This window comes from Bos taurus, chromosome 5 (genome assembly GCF_002263795.3).
Source record: "Bos taurus isolate L1 Dominette 01449 registration number 42190680 breed Hereford chromosome 5, ARS-UCD2.0, whole genome shotgun sequence".
Taxonomy (NCBI): Eukaryota; Metazoa; Chordata; class Mammalia; order Artiodactyla; family Bovidae; genus Bos; species Bos taurus.
This window is the reverse complement of record NC_037332.1, coordinates 8,928,995-8,948,131: the sequence shown is the minus strand read 5'-3', so window position 1 is coordinate 8,948,131 and position 19,137 is coordinate 8,928,995. Positions and strand designations below refer to the sequence as shown.

At 39.4% G+C, this 19,137-nt stretch overlaps 1 protein-coding gene across 9 annotated transcripts in view; it reads right to left on the bottom strand.

Moving 5' to 3' along the window:
• SYT1 (synaptotagmin 1) overlaps positions 1 to 19,137 on the bottom strand; it is a 608,923-nt gene that overhangs the window by 102,073 nt on the left and 487,713 nt on the right. For all 9 annotated transcript variants that reach the window (XM_059886099.1, XM_059886101.1, XM_059886096.1 and 6 more), the window contains 1 exon segment: positions 6,370 to 6,487. In XM_059886099.1, the coding sequence (XP_059742082.1) occupies positions 6,370 to 6,487 (118 nt within the window).

The window sequence follows — 19,137 nt, the reverse complement described above, 5'->3', positions numbered from 1 at the left end:
ATTTATCAAGGCTAGATTTATGGCCTAGGATGTGGTCTATTCTGGAGAAGGTTCCGTGTGCACTTGAGAAAAATGTGAAATTCATTGTTTTTCTCCCAGCAATCTTGATTCCAGCTTGTGCTTCATCCAGTCCAGCATTTCTCATGATGTACTCTGCATATAAGTTAAATAAGCAGGGTGACAGTATACAGCCTTGACGTACTCCTTTCCTGATTTGGAACCAGTCTGTTCCATATCCAGTTCTAACTGTTGCTTCCTGACCTGCATACAGATTTCTCAAGAGGCAGATCAGGTGGTCTGATATCCCCATCTTTGGAAGAATTTTCCGAGTTTGTGGTGATCCACACAGACAAAGGCTTTGGCATTGTTAATAAAGCAGAAGTAGATATTTTTCTGAAACTCTCTTGCTTTTTTGATGATCCAACAGATGTTGGCAATTTGATCTCTGATTCCTCTGCCTTTTCTAAAACCAGCTTGGACATCTGGAAATTCATGGTTCATGTACTATTGAAGCCTGGCTTGCAGAATTTTGAGCATTACTTTGCTAGTGTGTGAGATGAGTGCAATTGTGTGGTAGTTTGAGCATTCTTTGGCATTGCCTTTCTTTGGAATTGGAATGAAAACTGACCTTTTCCAGTCCTGTGGCCACTGCTGAGATTTCCTAATTTGCTGGCATATTGAGTGCAGCACTTTCACAGCATCATCTTTTAGGATTTGAAGTAGGCCAACTGGAATTCTATCACCTCCACAAGCTTTGTTTGTAGTGATGCTTCCTAAGGCCCACTTGACTTCACATTCCAGGATGTCTGGCTCTAGGTGAGTGATCACACTATCGTGATTATCTGGGTTGTGAAGATTTTTTGGTAGTTCTTTTGTGTATTCTTGCCACCTCTTCTTAATATCTTCTGCTTCTGTTAGGTTCATACCATTTCTGTCCTTTATTGAGCCCATCTTTGTATGAAATGTTCCTTTGCTAGCTCTCATTTCCTTGAAGAGATCTCTAGTCTTTCCCATTCTATTATTTTCCTGTATTTCTTTGCACTGATTTCTGAGGAAGGCTTTCTTATCTCTCCTTGCTATTCTTTGGAACTCTGCATTCAAATGGGTGTATCTTTCATTTTCTCCTTTGCCTTCACTTCCCTTCTTTTCACAGCTATCTGTAAGGCCTCCTCAGACAGCCATTTTGCTTTTTTGCATTTCTTTTCCTTGGGGATGGTCTTGATCCCTGTCTCCTGTACTATGTCATGAACCTCTGTCCATAGTTCATCAGGAACTCTGTCTATCATCTAATCCCTTGAATCTATTTGTCACTTACACTGTTTAATTGTATAGGATTTGATTTAGGTCATGCCTGAATGGTCTGGTTGTTTCCCCTACTTTCTTCAATTTCAGTCTGAATTTGGCAATAAAGAGTTCATGATCTGAGCCACAGTCAGCGCTGAGTCTTGTTTTGGCTGACTGTACAGAGTTTTTCCATCTTTGGCTGCAAAGAATATAATCAGTCTGATTTCAGTATTGACCATGTGATGTCCATGTATAGAGTCTTGTCTTGTGTTGTTGGAAGAGGTTGTTTGCTATAATCAGTGTGTTCTCTTGGCAAAACTCTATTAGCCTTTGCCCTGCTTCATTCTGTACCCCAAGGCCAAATATGCCTGTTACTCTAGGTATCTCTTGACTTCCTACTTTTGCATTCCAGTCCCCTATAATGAAAAGGACATCTTCTTTGGGTGTTAGTTCTAGAAGATCTTGTAGGTCTTCATAGAACCCTTCAACTTCAGCTTCTTCAGCATTACTGTTCGGGGCATAGACTTGGATTACTATGCTATGAATGGTTTGCCTTGGAAATGAACAGAGATCATTCTGTTGTTTTTGAGATTGCATCCAAGTACTGCATTTCGGACTCTTCTGTTGACTATAATGGCTACTCCATTTCTTCTAAGGGATTCTTGCCCACAGAAGTAGATATAATGGTCATCTGAGTTAAATTCACCCATTCCATTCCATTTTAGTTCACTGATTCCTAAAATGTCGACGCTTACTCTTGCCATCTCCTGTTTGACCACTTCCAATTTGCCTTGATTCATGGACCTAACATTTCATGTTGCTATGCAATGTTTACAGCATTGGACTTTACTACCATTACTAGTCACATCCACAACTCAGTGTTGTTTTTGCTTTGTCTTTGTCTCTTCACTCTTTCTGGAGTTATTTCTCCACTGTTCTCCATAGTAGCATATTGGGCATCTGCCGACCTGGGGCATTCATCTTTCAGTGTCCTATCTTTTTGTATTTTCATACTGTTCATGGGGTTCTCAAGGCAAGAATACTAAAGTGGTTTGCCATTCCCTTCTTCAGTGGACCAGGTTTTTTCATAATTCTCCACCATGACCCGTCTGTCTTGGGTGGCCCTACATGGCAATGCCCATAGTTTCACTGAGTTAGACAAAGCTGTGGTCCATGTGATCCAATTGGTTAGTTTTCTGTGACTGTGGTTTTCAGTCTGTCTGCCCTCTGATGGAGAAGGATAAGAGGATTAAGGAAGCTTCCTGATGGGAGAGACTGAATGAGGGGGAAAATAGGTCTTTTTCTGATGGGTGGGGCCATGCTCAGTAAATATATAATCCAATTTTCTGTTGATGTATTCATAAAATGTAATTATCCCATCAAACATTTTTTCCCCTATGAATCAAGCCATTGATCTAACTGTCCACTGGTTGCTTTCACATTTTGCATATTTAGCCCAAGATTTTATAACATTCTTAATAGAAACAATTACAGTAATATTTAGTGAGCACTTTATTGTGCTTTCATTTATTTCTCACAATAACCTGATAAACAAGATTCTCTTAGTATTCCAACTTTACAGATAATGCAACTGAGGCGGAAGCTAAAGAACTTGTCCAATGTCAAATTGCTAACAGTGGGAGACTGGGATTTAAACACTGGCAATAACCCCATTTTGGTCCCAATTTACTAGCCATTTCCAACAAATGTGTTTTGGCATTCACATTACCTGAAATGACCTCATTATGTAATTTTGGTCTCCTCGGTAGGTCAACTAACTTTGAGACAGACCATCCAAGTACTTAAAGTTATTTTAATGGTAAGTAGGTTAAACAAATTTGAAATGCAGGACTTGTTTTTTCAGGCCATAACTCCTTTCTAAATAATTCATTATTCATCTAGCAGCTCAGCTTGGTGCTACCGTCAGTGCAGGCATGGTGGGATATATAAATACAGATCACAGTCTAGTGAGAGAAGTGTGAAGTTTGAAGGAAGTAAACAAAGTACTGGCATTTAAGAAAGAGAAAGATTTATTCCTTAGATCCTTGGAATCCATCCAGCTAAATTGCTCTTTCTCCCAGGCACCCCTCGGGCTCACTTCCTCACCTCTCCCAGGTCATTGCCAAAAGGTCAGCTACTCAGGGGACTTTCTCTGACCACCCCCTGTAAAACCCTCCCCAGCATCTGGCATCCTACACCTCTGCTTTGCTTTCTTCATAGCACTTATCATCTCTTGGCGTACCACGTGCCTTTCGTATTTATTGGCTTCCTGTTTGTTTCCCCACATTACAACATAAGGTGCCTAAGGGCAGGGCCCTTGGGTTATTTTGGCCACTGATGTAAACCCAGTTTCAGAACAATGCATAATATAAAGTAGGGAAGCAACTGTTCAATGGATGGAGGAAATAAGACTTAAGCTGGGCCTGAAGAATGGTTAGGATTTAGCTAGACCCTGGTGGATGGAAGAGAATTCCAGGTGAAGGGCATGACTTAAGCAAAGAGTGGAGGCAGCAAATCACATAGCCTGTTCAGTGTGCTGGTCAACTTGGTTAAAATACAAAAATATGGCGGGGCATAGGCTGGAAGTATCTATTACGCAGACCTATGTGCCTGTGATAATTTTACAGACAGCAGAAAGCCCATATGATTAGGACTCTTGAAGGGTATTTAGACTTTAAATACCCTTAATTTAATATTTAACAGTTCAACAAAATCATTTCAGGTAATTCAAATTTAGGGATAGAACTGGGATGAGTGGGTGGTGAAGCTAATATAATTGTAAACCCTGGCCAAAAAGCCCACTTTGGTTTCAGTTAACTGTTTTCGGCAAAGTGTAGTTCAACATTTGAAAGAAGAATATATTTCTTCTTTTTTATCAAGTTAGGAAGACTGAATCAGATATGACCTCTGGCCTTGCCCTTTTCATGTCACAATGTTGAATTAGTACTGTGGGTGGTACGAGTCACGCCAGGGTCCCTTCCTTCACTTGACACCCGGCAATAACCCAGCTACGCGTGGGTATGACTGCAAGCCACACAGATATGTCCGGCTAGACTCAACTTTCCTTAGCTAAACCTCGAAAGTGCCTGTAGCATCTCTGATGCTGCTAGATAACAAGCGAGATGGAAGATAGAAGTCAGAGTGTCAAGAGGCACGAGCTGTGATTAACAAATATGTAACATCTACCTACATCAGTATCTATCTATGGCCATGCAAACTCATTTCTAGGACCTTGGAAGGAGACAACAAATAAGGGACCCTGAAGTTTTCTTGGCTTCATGGTAGAGCTGCTTCTGGAACTCTGAAGGGTGAAAGGTGAATTGGGAGGAAGTTCAGGGGAGCATGAGATGCAGGTGAGTGAGGAGGCGGTTGGCACAGGAGTCTGAACAGAAACGTGTGAGAGTAGATACAGACAAACTACACAATGATACTTGGCTATTGAACCAAAGGAAGTGGAGAGGTCAGAGGTGTCTGAAGTCAGATGTTAGGATACTAAGTAGAACTCTGGGAGTGAAATATTCTTGTGCCTCAAAGTTTGCACATAAATTCAAAACAAGAGTATCCTCTTCTGTTTTCAGGTTCAGATATACTGTATTTATTCCGTTACTGATGCTCAAATGATCACATCTTTGGCCAGTGGAAGTCACTGCAAGGTGACTCCTAAGCCTATTGACATGAGGCTTCCTTGCTTTCTGTATGATGAGATGTTCTAGGCTTGTCTTGAATGCCTTCTGTGCCACACCTAGGATCTACCACAGAGCAAATAAACTCCATGTTCTTCTAGTGAGAAATTGCATTTCAAACCATCTCTGGTTCTAGGGATGCCTATGGCTACTGTTTATAGGCCTTTTTACTGGACATAACCAGGACAAGGTGGATGTGTATAGACACACACATATGTGTCTGCATATATTTTGCACCTTTGGCACAATAAATACTCTACATTTTTAAAAGAAACTGCTCATTGCCTAATGGTGTGAACAAAGAAAATTTAAAGTAGTAAGTTTTTAAATGGGGTCCCAGTGACCTGAAAGAAGTAGTGCAGATTTCCTGGGTGACTTATTTATAAAGAGAAGTAAATTTAGGCACCAGGAGTATTTGGCTGACAAATTAGTGGTTCAGTACACGGAACCTTCACTTTAGCATATTTTAGCTGTTATGCTTTAGAATATAAAATCACCATGCTCCATGAGAGTGACCTTTTGAAGTTTGCGATAGTTTTATTAGAGAAAGCACTGGATAACGAGTAATGTTGGTTCTAATTCCATAGCCACAAACAGTGACAACCATAGTTCGTCTACGATGACCCTGTGCCATATCAAGAAAATTCCTCCACATTTTAAGTTATTAGAAAATATATAATTGATTTAATTACAGAGAAGAAAATAAAATCAATGGTGTTCAGCTATGGAAATGATAAATCCTTGAGTCTACTTTTCTTTTGAGCAAGAGTTTACTTCTTTGAAAACTAAAATTGGGTTGTACAGTATTTTAAATCTCAAAGTCTCGCCATTACCAACATAAGCTGTAGAGAATAAATATATTACCATGAGAGTTTACCCTCAGATTTTACTGTTCACATATATTTGAAATACTGAATGGTTAATAGAATAGTATTATTAAAAGCTACATTAGGCTATATTTGATAAATGTATCTAATATTTGTCTTTGCTTATGTAAATATAAACACTTAAATAATACCTGATACATCTCAGATAAAAAAACTATTTTTCACATCATAAATGAATCTTGACCAAATATCAAAAACAAAAAAAGTGAATGAAATTATAATTGGTCATGGATGTCACCTTTCAAAAGATAAGCAAACATTTTTAGCTTTCAGTGCTATAGGATAATTGATATTTGGGTTATGAAGCAGGAAAATAGGCTTCATCTTCTCTGCCAATTCCAATAAATTGAGAGCAACTTCTGTGTTGGCATGAACTCTGAGAGTGCTTTCAGGCTCCAAGGGAAAAGAGAATAGTCACCAATGAAGGAGGGGGACATCGTGGCATGTGTGCTATGCATTTGGTGTCCACGATGAAATTGCATTAAAAAACCCCACAATAAACATCACAGACTTACCAGACAAGCCACCCACATCCATCTTCTTCAGGTTCTTTGCCTCCAGAATGACAACAGTCAGCTTGCCAGCAGTAGGTACGTAGCGAAGGGAGAAGCAGATATCACCCAATTTCTCTTGCTATGAAAACCAATAAGAAAGTATAAATACTCTTTTAAATAAAGGTGAATGCAGTTTGTATATATACATTGTAAACACCTCAGGAAGGAGGATTGTCACAATTAGAATTAGAAAACTCTTACATTCACTGGCATTTACTCAGTGGTCTTCTATTCACTAAGGTATCATCAAGAGTGATTGTATCTTTCAGTTTTTAAATAGCTCATTTATGCTTTAACATTCATCAAAATACATCCATAATTCAATGGCTCAGGAGATGAGATCAAGATGACTTTTTTAGAGATTACATTCTGAATGTACTGTAGAACTCTTGGCAAATATTCATAACTTGATTAAATAGCTTTGAAAAGAGACTAGCAGTTCCCCCCACCAACCCCCCCGTAGGATCAACCTACCTCCTTTTTTTCTCTTTTTACATTTCAAGTAGGATTATGTGTAATATCTAGACTTTTGGAGGAAATGGACTTGCTTTTGTGTTTCTAAACTCTATTTATTGATGAGAAATTATAAATCCCTAATAGCAGAAATGCAACAAAGTATAAGATTTTGCACTTTTAGTTGTACTCATTGAGGTCTAAATTTCTTTTTCCTTATCCTAAAATTTATAAAAATCTAAGCGATGGTTTAAAAAGTGAAATATGTAGCAATACAAAATTTCTCACATGCCCTCGAGTTATTTCATTTGGTACCATATTTCAGTTCCAAGAACAGTCACCAATCCTATATTTGAGCATTTCGGAACAACTGATGGAGAGCTTGAAGTGATGATGCTATGTAGAACTTTTACCTTTTTCAGAAGACATCTATAGGTTCAACTGTCTTAAATGTCTTACTCTTTAGGATAACTAAGGACTGTATTGAACACAAGCAAGATATTTTTCATTCATATTTATAAGCATGAGAGAGGGGCAAGGGTGTAGACTCTGTTGTATTTGCAGATGCTGGAGGCACTAGAATGCTCCCTGATGTATGGGGTTAAGGATACGTAAAGAGCCTCTTGATGAAAGTGAAAGAGGAGCGTGAAAAAGTTGTCTTAAAACTCAGCTTTCAGAAAACTAAGATCATGGCATTTGGTCCCATCACTTCATGGCAAATGGGGAAACAATGGAAACAGTGACAAACTTTATTTTTTGGGCTCCAAAATCACTGCAGATAGTGACTGCAGCCATGAAATTTAAAGATGTTTGCTCTTTGGAAGAAAAGCTATGACCAACCTAGATAGCATATTAAAAAGCAGAGACATTACTTTGTCAACAAAGGTCCGTCTAGTCAAGGCTATGGTTTTTCCAGTGGTCATGTATGGATGTGAGAGTTGGACTATGAAGAAAGCTGAGCGCAGAAGAATTGATGGTTTTGAACTGTGGTGTTGGAGAAGACTCTTGAGAGTCCCTTGGACTGCAAGGAGATCCAACCAGTCCATCCTAAAGGAGATCAGTCCTGTGTGTTCATTGGAAGGACTGTTGCTGAAGCTGAAACTCCAATACTTTGGCCACCTGATGCAAAGAGTTGACTCATTTGAAAAGACCCTGATGCTGGGAAAGATTGAGGGCCGGAGGAGAAGGGGACGACAGAGGATGAGATGGTTGGATGGCATCACAGACTTGAAGGATATGAGTTTGAGCAAGCTCTGGGAGTTGGTGATGGACAGGGAGGCCTGGCATGCTGCAGTCCATGGGGTCACAAAGAATCAAACATAACTGAGTGACTGAACTGAACTGATGGCAAATCCGGGTTTAATTTTTTGTATTTTTCCCCAGTTCCCACCTCTCCCCCAACCCCCATGCCCCCCAGTAATTCCAAAGAAGGTAATGTAATTGTTGTGTCAGACCTCTGCAGATAGGTTTCTAACATAGGAATGAGGTATAGAAGGCCATATCCTTGGGTCTTCTCCTGTTGTATTCCTAATATGACTGCTTTTGGCCTTTTATATAACTTGACATATGTTAAGTTAGCTAAAGTAGCCAGAATCTCCACTGTGGAAATAATAGCCTAGATGTAATTCAACAACTTAAGAAAATGCAATTCCTGTTTTTGGGTATTCATTAAATCCATCTTTCAAAAAGGAAAGGGTATCTACCTGTTCTATGATTTATCTTTAGGGGAGAAGTAATATTTTCAGTGTGTGTGTGTGAGAGAGAGAAAGAGAAAAGGAGAGAGAAAAACAGAGAAATGGTGCTGACGCAATGCTTTTGAAAGTATCACTGAGTGTGTAGAGCCATGGTTCTTTCATTCCTTGAGTTTACACAGTGTCTTACCTATGTATCTCTTATATTACTGAGGATTTTAATTTGGTCTTACCTGTGCAAGCCTTAATTTTCCCACATAACTATAAATTCTTTGAAGACAACATCATTCCCTAAATTATCACTTTCCACAAATTTTCAGAAAGGAAATACATGGAAATTTGAGATCATTCTCCTGTTTTGAATTTTCTAGGTAATGCCTCCCTTTCATTAGTGTAGATAATAGAGAGTTACATATAATGTGCTAAATTCACCTGAAGTGCCTACTCACCCCTAGGAATTAATTTACACATCAGGAGAATCTAGTAGAATAAATTACTTTTCATAGCCTCTGAAAATACAGAATGGGCCTCAACAGCACAGAAATTAATACAAAGGATGGACAAATTCGTCTGAACCTTAGGAGACAAGAGAAATGTAAACGTACAAAATTGCTGTTCAGAAATGCTTGTTAGGAGGGTTGTTTTTTGCAGGATTCTGTCTATTCACCACAATAGCCTCCCTGGTGGACTCTGTTGGAGAACTGGGTTACTCTAATCATTCTAACAAGGCATTTTGACATGACTGTTCTCTCTCAAATGATACCTCTCTTCATGGCCCCAAATCTAATTCTGCAGTTTGCAGGCATCTCAGTCGTTCTAAACAGAGAGTTGTCCTAACTTCTAGTATATTTTTATTCTTCAGTCTTAAGACATATACAGAATCTTTAAGATTTTACACAGTTTCAGAAGGAAGCAGTTGCAATTTTAAAAAGCATACCTCAAGTAGAACTATGTGAAGTTACCTGTAATTTTACAGCTATGGGATGGGGGAAGAATGAGTGACTGAAAGATAACATTTCAAAATGGATGTTTTGGGAGACAGGGAATTAAGGAAAAGTACTTATTTTAGCACCTTTTACAGACATACATTTAATTCAGTCACTTAGGAACTTCAACAGGTAAGATTTCATTTGCTCAAATGTCAAATTAAGCAAGCATTTTATGTTAACCAGTTGAAGTTGCTTTTCAATGCTAAATATTTTAAGCTCAGTTTACATTAGATTACTTGATGTGTCAGCATGGAACAAAGGCTTTGGACTCAATCCCGAGCTTTCTTTACTATCAGACTGCCATCTGGAAGAATGTAAACTAATACTGCTAACTGACCACCCACTAGGATATTCTCTTTTCGCTTTAAGGTCGTCTTACTAAATGGATGTTCATCAGCAAACATTCCGCTCAGCTGTTTTCCTTCGTAATGCCCCTTTCTGTCAGGGTCACCAGCTAATCTGTTTCCCTTGGCCACCTTCCATTTTGCTGTCTTCCAGTCACTCAACCTGACATTGCTTGATTTTGGTAAATGTATCTTCAAGTATATTTTGTCTTACACTTTTTTCTACCGCAGTCCTCTGCACGACCCCTGCCCTCACCACTTCCACTTCCAGTATGACTTGCATCTCTACCATCACTACCGTCATCCCGCACCATGGTCTCCAACAGCACCTCTATCGCCTCTACCTCCGTCTCACCACCACCATCTCCACTGTGTGAGATCATGCCTTAAATACTTCTGTCATCTCTTCTGAAACGGACCAAACATTGCCATAATCTCTCCAAAGTCCAATGTCAATCACATACTAATGACAAGCTTATCTTTGAAAGGCCCAAACCCATCTTCCTGTCCTTCCAGAAGCTCTATACTTGGCCCCAACTATCCAAATGTTTTCCTTCGACTTCACTACCTACTTAACTTTCAGAATATATTTTGAATTTGACATATACTTTCCATTTATAGGGTCATCATTTTTGTCCAAGAAGGGTGACCAACCATCCTGGTTTCCTCAAGACTTGACTAGTTTTAGCCTCATAAGTTCTATATCCTGGGAAACCTTGGTCCCAGGCAAACCATGACTATTGGTAACCTTCAGTCTAAATCATCATAATTCTGGATCTAGGCTTCTATAAAAGCCTCCTGACAGCGACTCTGTTTCAACTCTTGCTCTTTCCTTGACTCTTCTTCACATAAAAAGGCAGACTGATCATTTTAAATTGGAACCTGCTCATGAGACGATCCTTCTCAAAGCCCTTCCATGTATTCCCATTTCGCTTAAAATAATCTGGATTTCTTGTGCTATGCTATGCTAAGTCACTTCAGTCATGTCCGACTCTGTGCGACCCCATAGATGGCAGCCCACCAGGTTCCCCCGTCCCTGGGATTCTCCAGGCAAGAACACTGGAGTGGACTGCCATTTCCTTCTCCAATGCATGAAAGTGAAAAGTGAAAGTGAAGTCGCTCAGTGGTGTCCGACTCTTAGCAACCCCATGGATTGCAGCCTAACAGGCTCCTCCGTCCATGGGATTTTCCAAGCAAGAGTACTGGAGTGGGCTGCCAGAGGCTTTATATGATCTGACCCCTCCATCTCCTACCACCGTTCTCCCAACTTTACCTTCTCTCCTCCAAACCTGTTAGGCACACATGGACTCAGAGCCTTTGCTGTGCTCTTCCTTCTGCCTGCAGTCTTCCTCCCCTAGATATCATCATGGATTGCTCCATTAGTTTACTCAGCTTTCTGCTTAACATAACACCTCTTTAGAGAGCTTTTATATGGCCGTGCTATTGAAGAAGTCCTGCCCACTCCTCAGCACTCACACCACCTCCCCCTTGCCCTGCTTCTTTCCTATCCTGGCACATATCACCAGAAGGCCTATTCGGTTGAGGTTTTCCCCACCAGAATAGGAGACCCACAAGTGCCAGCAGACAGAGTAGAGCTGCATAGGCCTGTTGATGGAATACGTGCAGATTCCCTGCAATCAGCTATAGTCAGTGTCCTCAGTATCCACAGGTTGGGGTCTCCAGGGAAGCAAACTCAGATTTGCATGTGGGAGGTTGACCGGGGTGTGTCTTTTGAATCAATACCTGTGAGAAAGTGTAGAAAGCAGAATGGTTTGGGCGAAGTGGGGCTGTGGTTTAGTCATATCAGAGGCCTCAGCTGATCCTATGAGAAGTTCTAGAGCTATGACAACTCTTCAGAGTTGATCTGAATTCTGAAGAGGGATGAGATTTTATGCTCCTAAGTCTACCAGTCTTTCTCTACATCTTGGACCAGGGGTCTCCTCAGCTGTGATGGAGATGCTGAGGAGGAGGAACTCAGTTGCTATGAGCTGTTAGCCATCAACACTCTTGGCCAGTGAAATCAGTGTCTTCATTATGAGGATGGTACAACACGGTGTGAGTGGAGGAGTCACCACAGCAATGACTGTCTTGATGAGCTCTCTTCTTTCCCCTCAGCAGATTTTTGCTTAGTTAGGGAATTCATCTGCAATGACTTTAGTCCCTTATGACTAATCCAATTACCCCTAAGTATGAAGCCCTTAGTCCAAGTTCCATATCTTTAATTCAGCATCTCCATAGCACACAAGAATTCCTGCTAGTAACGCTTTATAGCCCTTAGCCAGTAGTATGGCGCCTAGAGATGATATTTTTTCTTATTCATGTGTGTGAGTTTCCCTCACCCTAAACTCCAGAAGAACAGGGGTGTTACCTAATAAGGCACATAATAGGGACTTAGAAATAACTGTTGGTTGATTGCATTGAAAGGAGAGCCCTACCCATCCTACTCTGTAAACAGCTTGGACACTAGTACTCAGTATAGCAACAGAGTTTCTAGTTTAACCAAGGAGTCCACCAGTGAATATATTTGGAAGTCCGTTTTTGTTGCTAGTGCTGTAGACATGGCTCTGTTAGTCCTTTCATAAAACTGGAAATGAAAACATTTCTGAAAGTACAGTTTTTATACGATAGATTCAAGACCCCATAGAGTTGCAGCCAACAGATGAGTGCTTTTGCTGATGTGATTAGCTCGTGAAGGGACCTTATTACTATTAGGAATCTCAGCTTTGTGTGTAATTTATTTAGTCAATTGCCTTGATCCCTAGGTGGAACTGCCAGTTAGTGTTAGACAGTTCCAACTGTGAGATTCAGAGAAATTAACCTGCTCTTTTAGAATATGGAGCTGACAATCAGAAAGCACCTTTGTTCTGAGCAGCTTGATAATTCTGATAATTTTAAAAGCACCCACTGAATAGGGTAGACATGAATTAAGGACTTAATATAGACAACTACATCAATATCTTTCCTTTTTGAAAAGCATTATAGATACTAGAACAGAGGTCATCTCCATTGGGTAAATAAAAAGCTTGATTAAAATGAATATTTATTTGATGGCTTTTATAGCAGCATCCATCATTTTAAGTGTAAGAAGAGGTGTTCACTTTAATGACCTTTGCAAATGAGGCTAAGTTCACATGCTTGTTGGAAATATTGTACTTTTGAATGAGTTTTAAAAAGGTACCTGAATTGGCTCAATGCTGTGACATTTTAAAAGGACATATTCTATTTATATTAATCTTAAGATTTTTCTATGTGTTAAATTGGGGATAAATTCTCTGAATAGGTTTTTCTCTGAGGTTGAGAATCTATTTAGAGGTGACAGACAAACGGCAGTCCAACACTGTCTCAAAATGAATCTGGACTCTTTGCATGTTCTCCATTTGTAAAAATACTAAGATGTTATTCATTTATAGGAAAGGTCAATGTCAGGTTTTTAATTTTAATAACATAAGGGTGGTTTTAAATATATCCTTTATGTGGCGATATCTTTCAAATTCATTTAATTCCCATAACTCCTCTTCTACTCCTGAGGTATCTGCTAAATCAGTATTTACATCTAATGGTCCAGAAGGTGACAGTGTGAAATGTTGCTGTGGATGTACCCAGGTTAAAAAGACTGAATCTGACCTAGTGTGCAAATGGACAGTGAATTGTGTAGGTGAATTCTATGTTATTTTAATATTTATTTTGTGAGGATACTGTTTAATTTGGATTAACTTTACATTTAGTCTCATTCATTGGTTTCTTACTAAGCAATGATTGAGTTCCACCAATATTTGTCCAGAGTCTAGTCTAGACTCCATAGATACCTAGAGGGATAGGATGGCATTAAAGAAGTTCAGGATGCAGTGGAGAGACAAATTTAAACAGAATAACAATGTTATGTGTTAGCTGCACTGAACAGGGAGCACAAATGCTCTGGCAGAAAGAGGAGAAGGTTGACGTTTCCAGGGTCTAGTGACAGGACTAAGGAAGGGAGACTTTATTTGAAGATTAATATCCCCCAATAAGTAAGATCAGTTTTCCAGCCAGGAAGGTTTTCCTTCTCATGGAGGGCTGGGTGAAAGAGAGGGTAAAAGGTCTTCAGACCTGAGTTCTGCCACCAGCCACCTGGGGGCGAGGGGCAGTGTGGGGCAGGGGTGCGGTGGCAGGGGTGCAGTGCTCCAAGCAAGTTCTTCCTGCACCATTAAACTAGATGCCTCATTCCTTTTTTTCTTTCTGTGAGGATTACATGAATGAGAATCACCTGTGAGCCAAGGGGCACTCACAGTCATGGAGGAGAAGACCAGAAAGAAGGTGACAGAAAGAGCAAGGCAGAGGCTAGCCTAGTTAAACAGAAGCTGGCAAGGGGAGAAAAGCCGTTTAAAAGCAAGGTTAGGAAGGGACAGTTAGGGAGTTTGGGATGGACATGTTCACACTGATATATTTAAAATGGATAACTAACAAGGACCCACGGTATAGCATAGGAACTCTGCTCAATGTTATGTGCAGCCTGGATGGGAGGGGAGTTTGGGGGAGAATGGGTACATGTGTATATATGGCTGAGTCCCTTCACTGTTCTGAAACATCACAATGTTGTTAATCAGCTATGCCCCAATACAAAATAAAAACCTTAACAAACAAACAATCGAAAGCAAGATTAGGGTGGTCAGGGGTCCAAACTCAGTTTTCCACTTCTGGCTTCAGCTTGCCAAGGGGTCTGTCCATAACAAATAGGAGCCTTGAGAAAAGAGAAAAGACAAGGAAAAAAAGCTGATAAATTGAGATTTATCAATAAATTGAGACAAAGCAGTGGGGAAAAATAGAGAAAGGAATAGAGGGGAGAAAAGAAACTTGGAAAAGAGTAAAGGGGAAAAAAGGCCAGTTTGTTTATTTTATCTTCCATTAGCAAGAGGGCAGAAGGAGGGGAAAGATAAGGAAAATCAAATAACTTGGGACTGGCAAGGAAAGAGGTGGGCGGACTTCGAGGTGTGTGTGTGTGTGGATTCAACAGGGATGAACTGTTGCCTAGGGAGGGCCTCGGTGCTGGGACTCCAATTATTTGTTCAACTAGGAAGAACCCAGGAGAGGTATTTGCCACAATTCAAATCCACAGAAATAAAGAGTTTGATGTGAACCTCAAATGACAGAGAAAATGGATATATTTTGTAGACTGTATCGGACGGAAAAGGACAAGATGCTGCGGTGATTTCCCCCAAGCAAAGGGAAACCAAAGCCTGTTAATTCTCTTCAGGGTTGAAACAGGTTATAGGTCATATGGCAATTCCATTGAAAAAAAAAAAAAACAACTATGAAATGTTGAAGCTGCATTAATAGCAGCAGAGAGATTTAGCATTAGGATAGGGAAGCAGAATAGGCGGAAAGAGAAAGCTGTTGAGAGGAATATGAGCACTCCACTTTGCAGCCACTTTTCACCCAGAATAGAAATGCATCCTGGCTATTGCTGGAACAGTCAGAAGTGTCCTTGATATGTGTGTCAACAAATCAAAAGGCAACATGAGGAGTTAAGCAAGAAAGGAAAGTGAAGTGTTTAGGGTAGGTGGCCCCTTAGGAAGGTGGCAGTTGGGTTCTTCTGGGGGAGATGAGAAAATTATTATTGATTAAATGAGGACATTAGCATCAGTCCTACATATTATTTATAGTTCTTTGAAAATGGATTTGAACATGCACCAGAAATTTAGATAAGCTAGTAAGAAAGGGGAAGAATTAAGGTAAAAATTCCTGGAGAAGATGGCAGAGTGCCAAAATCTAGAGGCAGAATGAAATCTTACAATAGAGTACAAGAAGGCGGCAATGGCACCCCACTCCAGTATTCTTGCCTGGAAAATCCCATGGATGGAGGAGCCTGGTGGGCTGCAGTCCATGGGGTCACTAAGAGTCGGACACGACTGAGTGACTTCACTTTCACTTTTCACTTTCATGCATTGGAGAAGGAAATGGCAACCCACTCCAGTTCTTGCCTGGAGAATCCCAGGGATGGGGGAGCCTGGTGGGCTGCCGTCTATGGGGTCACACAGAGTCGGACACGACTGAAGTGACTTAGCAGCAGCAACTTTACAATAAAGAGGGAAGTGAATATTCCTGAAGGGATTGGCTCCAGGCTTCTTGATACCCACCAATAGGGGAAGAATGTCATGGGGGTTGGCGGATTGGATTGTTGGAAAGGGATGGACTGTAGGTTAGATGTGTGAGTGTGAATATATAGCAGGGGGAAAAAAGACTAAATTTTGTGACGGTTCCTGGCTCTTATGATCCACATGAGCAAGAAGAATTAAGACAGCAAAAAAGAGAAGAGTTAGGTTAAACAAAACAGCCTTTTTGGGAGACTCTTGGAAAGGGTGGTCCCACTTGAACAGATTTTTGACCATACAAAGGGCAGCCTATGAAGATGACACTAGAGGATGAAGGCCATGAATATACAGAGGAAAATGATAAAAGTATTATATAAAGATTTACTGCAGGAAATAGCACACTTACACAACAGAAATGTTCCTACATGAAAGCAAAGTCATTTTGGTTTGCAGAAAATAGAACCAGAACTATTGCATATTCTTAATTGCACCATGTTCTACTGTGCTTTCAAATCTTTGCACGTCCTGCTTCCTTTGCCTGGTATAACCTCCTTCCCTTTGTTTTACTGCTGGACTCCTCAGTTGTCAGCTGTCATCTCTACTGAGTCATTCCCTGGCCATGCTCAAGAGAAACTGGCTCTTCTTCCCTATTTGCATTTCAATGGCGCCTTTCCAAACTCTCAGTATAGCGCTTGTAATATTGATATTCCTACAGATGTCTATTCCCTCTTTGCCTCTTTCATTAGCAAGGCTTGTATTTTCATCAGTTTGGACTAACAAAGGGTCTGCCATAATGGCAAAAAGCTGATATAAAATGAGAGGTCAAGAGTAATTGTGTTTTACTGTGGGAAAGGGACTGGATAGGGAAAATGACATTTTTTTTTGGAAAATGACATTTTTTTAGTTTGTGTACTATTGTAAGACAAATTTGGAAATAGTTGGCCAACACACTGATGGGGAAAAACGGAAAGCTATGCTAAGTGTATGAGTGACATTAAAAAAAAAATAGAACTGTCTAGTACATAGCTGATAAAAAGTTTCTTTAGGTTTAAGATATCATTTGAGTTTCTTATTAAAGGGAAAGGGAATATGGACATAGAGTCTTGGGAATCAAGCTTTCTGGGAGAGTATACATGCCAAGGACAATGTATAAATATCATTAGTGAATAACTGGACAGGAAAAAAACATAAAAGAGTCAAAGAGAAAACAGTTCTGTTTGGGAATAGGTTTTAAAAATGGTATATGAGTAACATTGGGAATTTGGCTAGTTTGGTTGGAGAGAAACTCTAAATAGATTCATAGATTATAGTGCAACTACGCTTTCTAGTAAGAACTGGTAAGAATAAAATGAAAGAAAAGAGCTTCGAAATATTAAACCTGTACTTGAAGTATATTAATATCTTTTCTTGCTAGTTTAATATCAGTAGAATAACCATTTGAAAGTTTCTACTACTACTTTATTATTAAACATTGAGCAACTGGCTCTTGTAAAGATGCGAAAGGATCCTCATTATTTGATGATATAATAGCTAAGGTGGAATATTTGAATTTCTGAACATGTATAAATTCTAATTATGACTATGGCCATTTCCAGGGACATTATCACCCTCCTAGATGGAATGCCAGGAGAACTGTAAGGATCCCTTGAAATGAAGGAAAAAGTTCAGTCCATCTTCTGTATCACAAGCATCTTGCATCTACTTGGCAGTTGGAGTGTCACTGTGGAAACAGTAATATAATCAGATTGTGGGTATTGGAAACAAACTCTTTCCCATGCACAGCCCAGTTAATTCAGTTTTCAAATAAAGATGAGACTGTATGGAGTAGCAAGTTATAGGCATATAGATGAGATATTTGAATTTAGATTTTCATCTTGGCAATGTAATTGACTTGAAGCAATGTTAAGAAATTTGCTTAGCTTGTGTTATCCCCTTCACACAACAGATCACCAATCTCAAATGTGATAAGTGAACACCTCTAACAGCATCTACATTAATCTTAGTTTCTTAGTGAAACTGTCCCATCTGCATATTACTTCTTTTTTAGAGTTTTTGGCTTTTCTCTCTCCAATGGTGATCTGTTCTCATTCATTTCTCCTTAGAGGTTATGCAGCTAATTAGTGAATTTCTCATGTAGACCTTCAATGCATTGCATGTTGTGCTAGACTTACATAGGAAGTCAAGATTATCTCTAAGCATATTTGGAATTCAATTTGCCAAGATTTCACAAATTGTTCATTTTGCAGAAGCAATTTTGTTTCCATCTGGTTTGCCTAGGGGAAAGTTCACTGGTGTTCATTGTTAAGAAAATCAGAGCATCATTTGGGGAATTCAATGGTCCTTTGCATGGAAATGTGGATATCACTACATTACACAGTACAAAAATACAGTTTATCTGCAAATGAGTATGATATGAATTTGAATGGAAGCTATCCTCTTCAGACAAAGAAGCACATAGGTGTATCTTATTTGCTTCATTTTGAATGGATTCAGACTGACAGATGCAGTGACCCTGCTGAGATGTCAGGGTTCTTTTTTATGTAAAGAACATCTTAGATTTTTATGAGAAATGATGACTAAAAGAATTTAAGAACATGTGTTATGCAATTGTAGCTCAGGGCATTTTAAACTACAGTACTTTCCCTCTTCTATTTACAATAGCATTATGGTTTTCAACTTTTCCACATCATATTATTAATGAAGGAAACTTAGTTTCTAGAAAATGTGACTGAAAAAAATGGACTGATAAATTTTGGTCAATTTCACCAGATGATTTTTTTTTTATCATTTTATTAGGATGAGTTTTTATATATGATTTTCATATATGGTTTTACTATGCAATATCCTGCTACTAGAGGTCAATACAAAAAATTTTTAAGAGGATTTTTTCATATTTGAAAATCTCATAAAAGTAATTTTGCCAACACTGTACCCTAAAGTAGCTTGCAAATTTCCATGGAAATCTATTTCAGAAAAGTAGTACCATGATTGTTCAATAAATTCTGCAAAGGGACAGATGCAGAGCCTGAGGTAACCCTTATTTCCATTGCTTTGAAATGCATATTCTTGACAAATAAATGAAAAAAATTACATAAGAAAAATCACCATACAAACTTCAGATTATCCCCCAAAATCTTTCAACTAGGAGAAAGAATATGTGAAATCTAAGGGAAATCACTTCAAA